The sequence below is a fragment of the Cupressus sempervirens genome, chromosome 2, assembly GCF_028749045.1.
Source record: "Cupressus sempervirens isolate cs-2001-9-10 chromosome 2, ASM2874904v1, whole genome shotgun sequence".
NCBI classification, from domain to species: Eukaryota; Viridiplantae; Streptophyta; class Pinopsida; order Cupressales; family Cupressaceae; genus Cupressus; species Cupressus sempervirens.
In genome coordinates this window covers 397,006,818-397,022,773 of record NC_143119.1, presented here as the reverse complement: position 1 = coordinate 397,022,773, position 15,956 = coordinate 397,006,818, and the positions used below count along the sequence as shown (strand labels likewise).

Below are 15,956 nucleotides of genomic sequence, written 5' to 3'. Positions count from 1 at the left end.
TATAGAAAAAATAATAAATGATTATAATAATATATTACCTTTGATTTATTATAATATCGAATGATAGTAATTCTATTTTTATACTAAATGAATCAAGGGTCAAAGAGTCATGACCCATAACTATAGAATGGACCTATATATGAGGGGTTAGATCGGCTAAGGGGCATGTGAACATTCATAAAAATATTTACACAAGACGAGGCAAGAAGAGTAAACAAATCCCTCCAACATGTCTTGTCAAAGCGACAGTTAGATAGAATATTATCGCAGTGAGGAAGGCATCGGTCTTGAGAAGACAGGAGCACGACATATCTCCACCAATCACTGTATACATATCCTTCACACAGACGTGGCATAACGAGAAGTACGTAAGAGTGGGTATGATTTCTATGAAGCACGTGAGACAGGTTCCTTCACTGTGTACAATCAACATCATACATAGATAAGAGGTCACACATTGTAGATAAGATGTCGGTTCTTTTGACCAGACTGCTGATGCAGCCAAGGGTGGCCCACACTAATAAAGATCATTGCACTCACATACAGGTAATAGAGTGTGAATGGCTAGAATTGGAAGGTTATTGGGCACCCTAAGAACTGCTAAGGTATTGTTATTAATATAATGAATCTTCTTTGTATGAAACATCTAATAAGATTATACCAACATTATTTATATTATAATAATAATAATAATAATAGAATCAGAGGAGATTGACAAGTTGTTTGCAAGTAGGTGCGAAATTGATTGCACTGTACTGCAGACTACTTGCGTGGTGGCTTTTCTTTCCCTCCCATGGCCTGTACTTCTATGTGTTGTGTTGCTTTGCTTTGAGTGCTTGTATTCATTGTGGAGAGTGTTTGTGCTTATAGCTTTTTGTTTTCTGATTGCCCTTGCATAGTCATGGTTTAGGGTTTGAATGTATCCCTGGTTGCGCATGTGTGAGCCTTGATTGTTTTAGATTTTGCATTGTTTAGTCTGTGCTTCTTCATGGGCAAATGATGGTAGAGAGAGGCCGAAGGATGGCTATTATGACCCTGGTGATATTAATGGTTTAAAAACCCAAAAACTGTCTTATTGGGAGGTGGTTGTTGAGTCTTCACTTCCTTCGATACTGGAATCGGCTGCCTTCAATGGAACGGTCACTAGAAGAGAACTAGACCCAGGAGGAAGAAGAACTGGTTCCAATGGAGATAGACCTGAAGGAGGAGGGAATGTAGGAGGGGGGGAGCCGGTGGACGACAAGGAAGGTAAGGTCCCTTACTCTGGAGTCAAGCAATGACATGGTAAAGGCTATAAAATGTGAACAAGATAGATTGATAGATGTTGCTTATTTTTTCTTGTGCATGGATGTTAAATTTTTACCTGCTCGTAAATTTCTAGATGACTGGTTTAATAATGTGTGGGGCAAAGAGCTTGGAATTGTTGTTAATTTCAGTAGAATGGTGCAAAAAGGTTTTTGTTGTGTTTTTGAAGAATCATTCTATGTAGGAGAAAGTATTGAAAAAGGGTCTTTGGAATGTTTGGCAAACATTATTTAGGGCTTTTCCTTGGGCACCCAAGAGTAATCCCGAATGCACTCAGCCATCCTTGTCCCCATTTTGGGTGGAGATTCATGGGGTTCAATCAAAATTTTGGTCTTTTATATCCCATATGCTGAAACCCCTAGGAACTGTTCTACAGGTTGAGGAATCTAAAATTACTTTACCTCATCTGAATGCTAGGGCTTTAATTTCCATCAATCCTGATATTGTGTTTCTCGAGGAAATTTCACTGAAAATTGAAGACGAAAGCTTTTGTTGAAAAATCTTCAAACTAGGGATGTGGGTGCATGTTTCCATTGTAAGATTAATGGTCATAACTGAAAAAATTGCCCTTTACTTCAAAATATTCAGAAGTAGTTTTCCCATAATAATATAGGGGGTAAGAATGATAATAGTAATATGATTGGTAAGAAAGATGCAAATAATGGTAAACAAAAAGAGAATCTTGTTTCTGGGGGAGATATTCTTGATAGTCTTGTGGGGAAATTTGTTACTTTGATCAACCCCTTATATGAAGAAGTGTAAGTTGTTGTTCAAGCTTCCCATAATGTTGACAGTATATTCGTATTAATAGGGAGAAACTTAATGAAGATAATGCCCCTATTTTAAATGCTCAGCAGCTAACCATCAGAAAACTACACCACATGAAGGAATCCGGACCTAATTGCTCCTCCCTAGATCTTGATAAGGTTTGCCCTAACTCCAAGCCTCCATGAAGGAATCCAGACCTAATTGCTCCTCCCTAGGTCTTGATAAGGTTTGCCTTAACTCCAAGCCTCCTGATATAGAGATTGTGAATGGTAAGGACTCCACTCCAAATAATGACTTAACTCTGGCTCTTGGGGATGGAGGTTTCAAAGAAGTCATCAATAAGAAAAAGAAGAGAAAAACTTATGAAAGAACTAATAGTGCCAAAAACTGTGAAAGGAGTAACAAACTTCAAAATAATGCTATCCTAGAATGTTTTAATAGACTACGTATGTCTAGCAACACCCCTAACATTTAATCATGAATGTCCATATGCATAGTTGGAGTATCAGGGGTCTTGAAATGCCAGGCAGGAAATATATTGTGAGAAGTTGGTGTAATAAGTTGCATAAGAAATACATTATTTGCCTCTAAGAGATTAAGGTCTCAGGTCACCATGCCTTCAACACTCTCAAGTTTGTGTGGGATAAAGTAAAATGTCTTTACTCTGGACGTCAGAGAGGTAAAGGGGGGTTTGCCATGCTCATTGGTCCTCATATTGTTGACAAATTGATCTCTCACAACTGTTCGCCCTGCTATAGAGCTATTTGGGCTACTTTTCAGAATAAAGAAAGTACAGTCAGTATTTGTAATATTTATGCTCCAAATGACTATAGAGACATGGCTAGATTATGGAATTGGTTAGCAGTTAACCTTCCTAATAGTAATTGGATTTTCACAGGTGATTTTAATATGATTGAGGATAAGCAAGATAAGAAAGGAGGGACTATGCATGAGTGGAAAGGTAATGAATTTTTCTTTTGGTCCAAATTCAAAAGAAGATTTAAAATTAAAGACCCTCTTGAGAGTAGTATACAAGAATTTGATGGCATATGGTTTACATGGTGTAATAATCAAGGCAACAAAAGGAGAATTTATTGTAGACTAGACAGAGTGTATATTTATTATGAATCCTTGCATCTTTGCCTGTCAACACCTACCAGGAACTTCTCCTATTAAGGTAATGCCCGCCAGTTTATCTGATAATTCCCCAATTTCTGTGAACATTCATTTCGGTGAAGAAACTGACAACAAGCCCTCTAATAGAAAAGGCTCTTTCAAGTTGAATACTTCTTTATTACTTGGTGAGAATACCATTTTTTCTATTAGGCAAGCTTCTATCCTCTCCAAGTTTTGCAATGGCAAGTAATCTGTCAGGAAGAATTGGGAGACTATGATAGAAACTTGGAAAAATCTTTTTCAGATCATAGGGACTAAGGAAGCCATAGATAAAAGAATGAATGAGAATCTTCTTCAGAAAAGACTCAATGAGATTAAAAGTGATCTTCAAGATAAGGGGAATGTTTTTAATATTGAAATTGATCTAATTAACACTAAAGCTCAATTAAGAAATATTCAGAATTATAAAATCCAGGGTCAAAAAGTCAGAGCCAAAGCCAGTTGGCTTAAGGATGGAGATAGAGGGTCTAAATACTTTTTTAATCTGATTAGAAATAAGCAGGCCAGAGAATCTATAGAGGCTATTCAAACTGACAATGGCTTAAGCACTGATAATAAGGAGATGTTAAAGGCTTTTCATAAGTACTACAAAGAACTTTTTACTTTAGAGATGGACCAAAGCAATATGGAAGGCCTTCAAAACTGTCTGAGTTTTAACCCTCGCAAGGTCACCAATAAGCAAGCCAAGACTCTGAATCAGACCATAAGCATTCAAGAAATTGAAGACACTATTAACTCTCTTGCCAATGTGAAGTCTCCTGGTCCAGATGACATCCCTGCTGAATTCTATAAGAAGAATGTAGAATGGATTTCTCTTGAACTCCTCCAGCTCTGTGATGAGGCCTATGAATTTGGTTCCCTTGGAAGCAGTATTAATAAAGGGGTGATTAAGCGCTTTCCCAAAGGAGGGGATAAACTCAAATTAAAAACTGGAGACCTATCTAAACCTGTCCAACAAAATTATTGCCAAACTAATTGTGAGAAGGGTTGCCAATATGCTCAATGACATTGTTTCTGTTTCTCAGAATGGCTTCATTAAAGGGAGATTTATTGTAGAAAATCTGATAACTAGTTGGGAGGCTATGAAGTGGGCCAAAGACACTGGTCAAAATGCGGGTATGATTCTTCTTGACTTTGAGAAAACATATGATAGGATAGAGTGGCAGTTTGTGAGCAGTGTTCTTCAGGCATTGGGTTTTCCTTCTTTTTCTGCAATTGGGTCAACGTCATATTTAAAGATGCCTCTACAGTCATTGATGTTAAATGGGGAATATTCTGACACTATTAATCTTGGTAGATCCATTAGACAGGGTTGCCCCCTTGCACCCTCTCTGTTTGTCTTGGTTGCAGATGCTATGTTCTACATTCTTAAAGCCAATGAACTGGGCCCCCCTCTCAAAGGTATTAAACTTCCTAATGATGAAGATTTGATTCTTGAACAGTTTGCTGGTGACACTGCATTGTTTATCATGCTTGAGGAAGATAATTTTGACAACATGCTTAATAGGCTTCTTCTCTTTTTGTAAAGCTTCTGGGTCTAAAATATCTCAAATGAAGTCTTCCATTATTGGGTGGGACGATTGTCCTCCTAATTGGGTTCTTAACAAATCTTGGCAATGGGTAGGCCCTCACAAGATTGTGAGATACCTTGGCATTCCCTTTTCTATGGACCCTTCTCTTGAGGATATGTGGAACTAGATTTCTAGTAAGATTGAGAACAAACATAGTAGGTGGCAATTTCATATGCTTTCTCTTGCTGGTAGAGCTCAAGTGGTTCAAAAGGTTCTTTCTTCTCATGCAGTGTACTTTGCCCCATCTTGGTTGTTTGTTAATTATCAATTCAATATGCTGCAAAAAATTCTAAGGGATTTTTTTGTGGTCTGATGGTGTTGGTAATATAAGAAGGCATTGTGATAAATGGGAGTGGTGTTGTATTGCCAAACACTTGGAAGGTCTTGGAATGAAAGACATTAGACTCCAGGGCATAGCTTTGGCAACCAAGTGGATCATTAAAGCTTTGGAGGGTAATCAGCCTTGGAAAGTGCTGGTCAGAAACAACATTTCTAGAGCCAAAATTTTAAAAGGAAAACAGTGGGCTGATGTTCCTATCATAGATATTGTCTTGGGTGACTTTGAAGTTAAGGTGGCTGGGTCTGTTATCTTTCAATCTTTATGGAAGGCTTGGAGCCAGGTCAGACACTTATTGAATTCTAGGGAGGCTGTTGGCAAGTACCCTTGGTACACTGTGATTGATAGGTCCTTGTGGTGGCAAGTACCAATAACTATAACATGTGGGAGACAAATTGAGTGACTATGAAAGCATTTGATTCCTGTTGCATGTATAATGTCATAATGTTTGAGAACCATGTTTAGTAATGTTTTAAAAATGATTTCAAGTGTGCTGCAAACTGCTTCTTAATTTTCTTATACTTGAACCGTCATGATGAATCATAACTTTTGAATCATCTTAATTTTATAGGGTGATGGTAGGAAATAACCGTTCCTTTCTAAACTATCCATTAATATAATATGGTTAACTATTTAAAACCTTACAGATTATTTAACATTGCAGTACTGAGTTAATTCTGTGCATGAAATCTTGGTTTATTTTCCCTGTGTGTGTGGATTAGCTGAGTATAATCTTCCTGAAGCTACTTTACTTTGATCATATATTAATGACTATTTGAGTAGTCATTTTTCTGCTCTTTGGTATCCTATTAAAAATATATCTGATCAAAAGCTCAATATTCCATTTGCAGCCAATCATGCACATGGGATTTGAATGGGACACAAATGAAATGAGTGTTCTTTTGGCAGCAAAGTTAGCAAAGCCATTACCTGCATTGGCTCGCATTGTGATATATAGCATTCATTTGAAGGGCGATGTATGTATACTGTTCTCTTTTTTCATCAGAGAACGGCTTTAATTACTCTCCACTTATTTTGAATATTGTCCAAATCTTGATACCTTTTAATTTCAACTGTAGTAGATCTCTTTTGCTGTCTGCTATTATTCTAGATTTGCAGACCACAACTCTCTCTTACTCAATTCTAACAAGTTTTGCACATAAAACAATACAATTTAAGCTCTGTTTACAGCAATCAAGATCATTTACTCTAGAAGATGGTAGTGTGGACATGGTAATGAAATAGAAAATCTTGTTTGCCCCCTGTTAATTTTAACATGCTTGTCCAGAAATAATCAATTATCATGCATTCTCCATCGTGCTTAACATGGAAGAAGTCCTGAGAGACTCTGTTGCAAGCAAAGCACACAGGGCTTTGCATTAAAACAACTAAACAGTAAATATTATCTAATTCCTTGTCATGTTAGCAGCAATTCAAGGTATGGTTATGTGAATTTCTTGATAAAATTAGTTATGGCTTTCTGCATATGGCTATAGACCCATTATTGTGCACAAATGTCAGTTAGACATTTATGAGATGTTTCCTGATCCATCTATAGTCTTCTTCATTTGAGAAATTATTCCTTAATCCTATTGCATTTGCTTTGCATTTTTTTACCAGAGTGGATCTGTGTCGTCATTAGCGTGCTGAATTATTGGAGGTGCGTCAGTAAAAATGCTAAGGCTTTACATGAATGCACAGAATAACAGGATGATCATATTTAAAACCTATTGAAAATTGATCATTGAGGACTACTAAACTATATGACTGTCAATTTAAGTATTAGAATATAATAAGTGGAACCAGAAACTCAGTAAATTATGATAGGTTAAAAGATAGGAAAGACAGTATTGAGGATTTGAGAATCATTATGAAGAAAGAAAGAAATTGTATTTATGGCTACAAATGACTAAAATAGATCGGTGGGATCTGTCAGCCAAAAGTACCAAAAGTAGACATAATTCAAGGGAGCAAGAAAAAGATCTAAATGTAATATGCAAGATTAAATATAGGCATCTCCCAATCAATCGTGGGCCCTTCCGAATTCTCCTCAAGCTTCTAAGCAGACATCAAGGGTTCTTACAAACCCACCAATATGATCTTCAATCATTATTTTGTCCTCGATCAGTGTGCTAGTTTTCATTCCAATCACTGATATTTTAGGCTCCAAAAGTAGAATTTCTTTCCTCGTGTTAAAACAAATGAATGTCTTCCAGGGTTGAGGAGATGATTTTAAGTCTATGCTTTATTTTATTTTATTTTAATTATTTTTAACTTAAAATTATCCCTATTGCAGCCGCCTATATTCTTTGGGACTTTCCAAGTGTGGCAAGACTCCAAGACTTGCTGGGTATTGGGGTCTTGAGTCTTTAGCACCCAGTTGCAACCACTTGCCTCAAAACTCGTTGAGTCTTGGTGGTTCTAGGCAAGTTTTGTAAATATTGTTGTTGGATTCCTTTTGTCAAGAAAATGTTTTTGTGCAAGGCAAAACTAGAACCCCTCATATTCCAAAAAAATTTGAAGGGAAGAAGATAACAATATTTTTTTGATGAATTAGAAAAAATGTAGAGGATTTATATAATTAACAAGTATAAACATAAGTTTAATAAGGAATATCTAGTTGTTTTTTTTGGTTAGGTTTATAAAATGTCAATTATTTTTTTCAGGTTTTTCGGTGACAAAATATTTGGTGGACAAGGATGACATGTCCATGGGTTATTGGATTCATTGATCATTTCATATATTAATCATATCATTCCTCCGACCCTAGATAAACAAAAAAATAACTACTATGAACATTTTTCTCAATTGTAGCAATAAGGAAACTATTATATGAGGTTATTTATATGAGGTGGTGGATAAGGCTAAAGAGTCCATTTTGCATTACTGTAGTGGAAACACAATATATCAAACCATTTGGTGCATCGTCGACTGTAGAAACATGAAACAACTCCACTAGCCGATGCAGGCCTCAACCTACTTCTTGAAACCAATACACCAGATTTTTGATACATTTAAGGTTGATGAAAGGTCATGGTAGGCATTGCTTCATGGATTGATACAAATGCCAAAAAATGACATGAAAGACAAAGTTGTTGATGAGTTGGAGATTTAAATGGGTACAATGAGGAGGCTCTTTTTTCATCTCAAGCAATTCAAAGGAGGTGAAAATAGCAGCCATGTAAAAAAAAACCTTAGCTTTTAGCTTAATACTAGTAGTAGAAATTAGATACTTGAAAGTTGAACAATTTTCAAAATGTTACTTAATTCTTATGTTTTCTAAAATGTGTTTTTATTCGTTTTGTGGGGAGAGAACTGCAGCACTGGCACACCGGATTTCCAAAGGCTAGCTTTATCCCATCCTTGTAGTGCTTCTAGGTGTGAACACTATTGAGAGGTCCACACAAAAAGGAGAAATAGGTTGACCTAGGAACACCCAAGTGACCTTGTCTTCATTTAATATAAACTTCATCTTCTAACCAAAATGGTGGAGAGTCTTCACAATACCATCAACTTGGTTGACATTGATTCTTTTGTCAATTAACTTCCAAAGAGGATAGCAATGTTTCCCTTACTGAGTAAGATAGAGTTGAATTGGAAAGAGGAGTAGTGAAAATAGCAGGGTTTGATGCGAAGGAGAAAAATGAATACACTTTTGAGACAACAATTCATCATCATTTTGATACCTACTTACCTTCTAGTTCGAGGCCCAAATGAATTACAATAGGAGTGGAAAAAAGGAAGATCTGTATTGTGTTTGGTCATTTTCTGACACATCATCATATTTCTGGGGTAATAGCGTTGCTATACATTTATTATTTATAATTTTGTAGTGTTATGGTGCATTTTTTGACTTTGAAACTTTGGAAATCTGGGATTTGAAATTTTTGGAGTTTGAGGGTCATACCAAATTTAATATTTGATAATAACAAATTGATAATCAGATTAGACTTTGGTGTTCTGAAAATGCACTGAGCTCTTTTTTCTGTGTGTAAAATTATGACTCTTTTGGGGGCCACATTTTATTGAGTATGAATTCTTTGAACTGTTGAGTCTGCATTTTCAAACTTCAGTTATTGCACTACTGTCACGTCACATGGTATTTGAACAGCACATAATATAAGTGTGAAACCAGATAATCTTTATTAATTGACATTTAGGCTAGGTGCCTTGTGTAGGGAGCATGCCAATGAATAGGTAGAGGCTACGAAACATTGAGAAGATCATTCTATGTTCATCTCACATATTTTAGATCTAGAGAGGGCAGCTACATCAAATAGCATTCATCTAACAATATTGAGATGAAAAACCTTGGATGTAGAGATTAGAGGACAAAAGAATTTGGGTTTCTTTGAGCAATCTCATTTAGTTATTGCATTGAATTGAAAGCATTCTTATCATCAATATACTGATCAATGAGGAGACAGAGCCATCAGTTTTTATCCAGGGTAAGATCTTCTATGACATGCTCAAGTTCTAATTTGTTTCGTATTTTTGTTATTATTCTATTGATGTAATCCAATAGAATTTATTATTATTACTCTATTGATGTACACCAATTAATTCTATTAATATAATATAGCTCCAAGGTTTGGTTAGTATATTAGAGTGATACATCATTCTCTTTGGCATCGTTTTAGTTCTATAAATTATATAAAGAAAAGAAAAAAATACATATAGTACATCACACTTTGGAGATCCTCTAAGGAAGTTTCAACTTCGAGCTTTGTCCTAGATTGGTCTATGTTATTTTGAATATCACGATTTCTTTTAAAACCATGCATATGAGAGCATTTGATGCTTGATCTTCAAGAAATTTCAGCTTGGGTTCACTTACTGTTTGCTCCATTTTTTTTTTGTCTTTTGGTGGCTAGCAATGAGCAACACGTTTCTTAAATCAATTTCAATACCAATATAATAGTACTATTAAAGGTGTAGTTTACAAAGACTGGGCAAATGACACATGCTTAGACATTGTAGAATGGAATATTCGTAGGCCTTCAACAAAATGACGAGCAGCTCAAGGTCAATGTTCTAGAACTACAAAAACTTAGGAATATGTGTTGTTTGACTCTTCGTCTACAAGTACGTCAATCTATTTCATTTTGGGCTCTTAAAGGTGCAAATGAGCAAGATGTGGCTAGCTAAGGTTTTGAAGTGTTTTTTCTGTTTATTTGAGTTACGCCTTTGGCTTTTGAACCCAATGCTCCTACTTTTTTTGTGGGATCTTGCATGAGTCATTGAAATTAATAATCTCATTGTATGATGGAGTGCTCTTAGTAATAGTATCTTGCAATCTTCTTGATATTGTGGTCATTTAGGATAACATTTTTGTGAGAGAAGCAAACATTGAAAAATTCAGATTTTTTATGAGGGCATTTACAGTTGTGGAGCCATAGACCTAACACAGAAGGAATCCTCAAAGTGGAATAATGCTCAAAGGTGAGACAAAGTTAGATAGTAATCTCTTGCTCTAAATATGGAAGAACAAAAAATCTTAACCTACTTGCTTCTGAATTAATAAATAAAATTTTCACATGGACAATTTGAAGATGAAAACTAAGCTAGCATGCTATAATTCTAAGCACTTCTGCATAGGACATTTCCTGATTAGTTCATAGAGTAAAGGTTGGTGAAGCTCAAATTCATAGTCTGAGAATTGGCCTAGAATCGCCGGTTTGGTGATTTGATTCATGCTTGGCAATTTTTTTGGAGCCGGTGAATCAAATAACTGATTTTTTGTCATGAATTGCATGAATTGCCAATTCATGCGATTCATGCAAAAGATTGCATGAATTGGTTTGATGAATTGGCACGGGCAGCCAAAAGTGAAGACATTTTTTAATAAGAACACATGTTTTTTTAATATTTTTTTTGCCTTTCCTCTTTGTTTTAACCCTAAAGAGCCTTCTAATTGTTTAACATGAGTAGAAGAGAGGATCTTCATCTTAGACTCTTACATTTATGATTTGATGTCTTCTAGATCTTCTTGGATCTTCATCTTACATACATACGTTTCATGGATCTTCATCTTAGATTCTTACGTACATTTATGATTTGATGTCTTATGGATCTTCATCTTACATACATTCTATGATTTGAATTATTATGATCCTATGATTTCTACTTGCTTCAGCTACAGCCTACAATTTACATTTTATGTGTAACATAGTTACGCATGTGATGGATTTATCATTTATGCTCCATGTTTATGTATGTTAACTTCTATTTGATGATGTTATAGTGTGTTTAAGTTATTCAATAAAGGGTGCATGAAATAAGCTTTAAATTGTTAAAATCTTTAAATGTCAAGGGTTTTTTAAATTTGCCGATTTGTGGCCTATTTGATTCCGATTCATGGCCGATTCGCGATTTGATTCGGCCTTTGCGGATTCCGATCCAATTTCAATTCTCGTTACTTTGCTCAAATTAATATAAATGTGGACATAAATATACCATTTTGGAGGACATTAACTACTGAAAATTGTGAAAATTAATCTAGAGACGGAAGAACATCCATAATCAATTGATTTGGGGAGTGATTGGGATATAGTCTTCAAAGCAACATAAGAAGGGCTCATTATTCTAATGGATAGAATATCAGAGTTGTATGACAATAGAGGGAGCAATTATACAAGATTCCATGGCAGAATAGGAGAAGCTACAAATATTTAAATTATATATTATTGCAATACATTTATTATTCATGCAATAATAATATTTAAATCAAATTTCAAACATATTTATGTTGTACTATTTTATACTTTATTCAAGTTTAATGTAATGTTGTTTCAGTTTTGGATATTATTTATAGGTTTAAAAAATTAAATATATTGCTTATATGCATGTAAAACCAACGTTGGGTACATTGGGACACCGATACACATTTCAAGATGGGGGGACAAAGGGCCTCAATTTTAGGATGGCAGGGGGACGACAACGGGGCAAAACTTGAAATGTTAGTTATTATTATTATGAAATGACGTTTCAGTATAACATACCAATTGAAATACTTGAACATAACAAAATTGCAACACAAATCCGAACCATTGAACATGCAACATAGTAACATAGTGCATACCCAATACTAACATTCAAAAATCAAAATTCAAATAGAAATTCAAGTACCCATCCCAATGGAAACATGTTTGCGGAATGATAGAGGTGGTGTTACTTAGGTACTCCAAGTATTCTGTGCTGGGACAGCTACTTTGAGTTTGGGGGGGAGGGGGGTGCGAGTCCTCGGGTTTCATTGCTTACATGTCAAAAAATCAAATATTTTTTCCTGCATTGGCATGTTGTGATGGTTAATTGTGTTGTTCTTGTCATTGATGTTCAAATCTCTTTGGAGATGAGGTCCCTTGTTTGTGGCCTCACCGGTTCATAGCTTCGGGTCAAAGCGTTTACCTCCTAAAAAATCAAATTTATATAAGGAAAATTTATTGTCATTTTTTTTTCAAATGTATTACCTTGCGAAAGTTAGTGTAATTGAATTCCAACTCGAACATGAACTCCAAATTTTTATTGCTGAAATCGAACTCAGATTGTTTTTGAATATTTTACCTTTTTGAGGAATAATAATAATTTCTCATGAATAAAGTTACTTTTTTCAAGGTGCTCATTAGAAATGATTTTTCAACACCTTAAAAAGAACTATTACCCTTAATTGTCCCTTTAAATAATTCCAACATTACTTAAGTGAAATAATAATTACATAACTTAATAATATAACCAAGTTGCAAAAAGCACTCAGAAGATATAATTTTGCAATTCTGATCATATTAAAGTAATATTTAAGACTAGGGATGATGTTGGAGGCAATTGTTTCTAAAAAGAGCGTGCTCCTCCAAGATGTTTGCAGAGCAACAAAAGATCTGAAATAATTCCTTTTAGCATCAAATGGTTCCATCTAACCAACTGAACTGAACACCAAGAACAATTTCTTTGTGCGATTGATCAAATGTGTTTGCAAGACCACCCAGATGAGAGGCACACAACTTACTGTTGTGTTGTAGGTTGTTGTTTAACACTATGGACAGTTTTAGTTATGAGAATGTTCTAGAAAATGATGGAAGAGAATGAATAATTGAAAGGGAACAATTTTGCAGTATTATCATTTATGTCTACTTTGTTTCATCCCCATGTTCTGTCAACTTTTTCATCCCGACCTGTATTTTTTGTCTATTCCATTTTAGATAGCTTCATCATATCCTTCGCACACTTCCACTGGTCAAACTTGTCAAGGATGATAATGAGCTGCAGGAGAGGAAAGATTTAGAACATATTTTGATTACTATAAATGAATAAAATAGTGTCACCTTATGGTAATTAAGTTGCGTACGATGTGGTGCCCTTGCGCTATAGCAGTCAAATGTTTTGTTATATGGGTTGTCAACATTATAGTTCCTTTTTATTGTTTCTTTTTAGGAAGAAAAAAAAATGCTTGTTTTGTATATGTGGATTATAAGAAAATTGAAATAATCTCTGAACTTTAAAATAAAACCTTACACTAGTAATGATAATTAATATGTAAATATTTCAGAATTCAAATGGAAGACTGAAAACATGCAATTTGTAGCTTCCGGTTGTATAAACTGAAAATGAAATTGGTAAACTAGAACTAACCCCTAGCCTAAAGTTTAATTTAAACAACTTTTAAATTATTAATTAAATAATTATAAGTTAATCAGTCATAATTACTTTTGAATTTAGTTAGCAACAGATTAATGTGACAATGTGAACCAAATCCTATATGTATTGAACAACACTTTTTAAAAACCCTTAAAACTAATGTAATATTGAAATTTCAAATTAACTGCCATCTAATTGTTTATAAATCCTGATATGAAATGCATGAAACAACCAATAACTCTATGGAAGCATGTAAAATATTAAGAAGAACCAAACACTTTACAGATAACCCAAAACCAACTACTGATTAGCAAAGCAGTAAATATTAGTTAAACCATGAATACTATGTAGAAGGCTGTGATGAATATTGTTTTCCGAAATATGGCCTCTAGGACAAGGTAATGTGGTATGATAATCCTTTGGATCTTGCAATCTCCTCTTCAGTTGGTGTGGCAGAACCTTACTTCTGTGGTTTATTTAGTGTAGCGAATATTATATCATATCCACCAAATAAATATAGCAATGTTATGGAAGAATTTCTGCTGATATGATAAGTGAAACAGAAAATAATATTATATTCAGAAAATGAAAATCTTACACAAATAACTTGTATAATAAGTCAAACTAAAAACTTGCAATTTATGAATATTTTCTCTAACTATGAAATACAAATTGTCGAACTCTCAATAATGTCACTAATATAATTTGCTTGCAAATCATTCTCTAGCTGGAGCACAATTGTGATTCTTGTATAGAATTCGCTTGCAAATCATTCACTAGCTGAAGCACAATTGTGATTCTTGTATAGAATCACCCAATTGGGGATGGGGCTTTTCCTTCTCAAATTCGAAAAGATATTCATTAGAGAGGCTTTCCATTAATTGAGGTTTTTTATCCATTGAAGTCAAAATTGAAATCTGAATATAAAACGATGATAACGGATAACAAATGATGTGATGTGAACCTTCACTTCTCATTTATGGACACTTTATTTTAGGGTCCCCTATTTTAATTTACTTTTCCTTAAACAATTTGAGGACACTTTCAAATTACATCTAAAATTCACTTTTGATTACATTTCAAATCAAGGGTGAAAACTTATTAAGAATACATCATTAGCATTCTAATAATGTTTAAGTTGTTCATTTGCAAATAAAGTGATTTGAGTGCAACCTTTTTTTTTCCTCGGTAATAATTTTTTATTATATTGAAATTAAGGTAGCATTACAATCTGCATCATAAGCCCTAACCAAATGTCAAAATCGAACAACCTTCGACAGTTTCTGTACAAAAAAATCACCGAGACCCTACATGGTCATTACAGTAGCACATCAAATTTACAGCTCCCGGTAGCACATTAAAATTCGCAGCCACAGCAACATCGATACATTTTGGCATCCAACCATGCCAACCAACAAAACCATAACTACAAAATTACAAAGTTCAACCAACATCATCAAAACATTAACTAACCCTACACATGGAGAACAAAGCTGCATTCTGCTTCCTCAGTTGAGAGTTGAATCCTAGTGCTCGTTCCCTACTCTAATACACTCTCGGAGCCATTCATTCAACTTGGCCTCTGTGAGTTCAGCTTCAGCTTCACCACCTGCCTCTCTATGCCTCTGGAGCCTCTCATTCAGCCTTGCCTCAGCCTCCTCAAATCATCCAGAAACTCACTTCATCACCTCAATGTCCTTGTCCAAGAAAAAGAGCATCACCACCATTTTCAGTGCTAATCATTCCTTGCATGCTTCCTTAAATCTTCTTCTTTTTTGACTCTCACCAAATCTACACACGAAGGGAGTGTACTTTGTCCCCTCAATTTTTTTCCAAATCACCTTGCTTGTAACAACCACTTTTTTCCGAGCCTTAGCTAACAACCAAGAAATCAATGAAATACAGATACTACTTCAGGTTCACGAGAAGGTAGTTATAATAATTATGTTCATGTGAAAGAGAATAGCGGTTACAATCAGTTTAATTGAATTATGATAACTAACAATTGAAGGCACCATCAATAAATATAAATAGAGGATTTAACATTTCCAAACCTCTAAATTCCAAAACCGGAATCCGCCTAGGGCAGCTTCTACAAAACCCAGGTTAGTCCACATATACCACTTAGGGCACAAATAGTTATACCACTATCAAAATGTCAATTACCA

The 15,956-nt window shown here is 34.9% G+C and overlaps 1 protein-coding gene across 2 annotated transcripts in view; it reads left to right on the top strand.

Moving 5' to 3' along the window:
• Positions 1-15,956, top strand: part of ATSYTF (C2 domain-containing protein) — a 165,957-nt gene that overhangs the window by 57,218 nt on the left and 92,783 nt on the right. The window contains exon 6 of one of the 2 annotated variants that reach the window (XM_089813889.1): positions 6,009-6,134. The exons of the other annotated variant lie outside the window; for it this stretch is intronic. Coding sequence (XP_089670015.1) covers positions 6,009-6,134 — 126 coding nt within the window. The remainder of the gene's footprint in view (positions 1-6,008; positions 6,135-15,956) is intronic. 2 annotated transcript variants of the gene reach the window in all.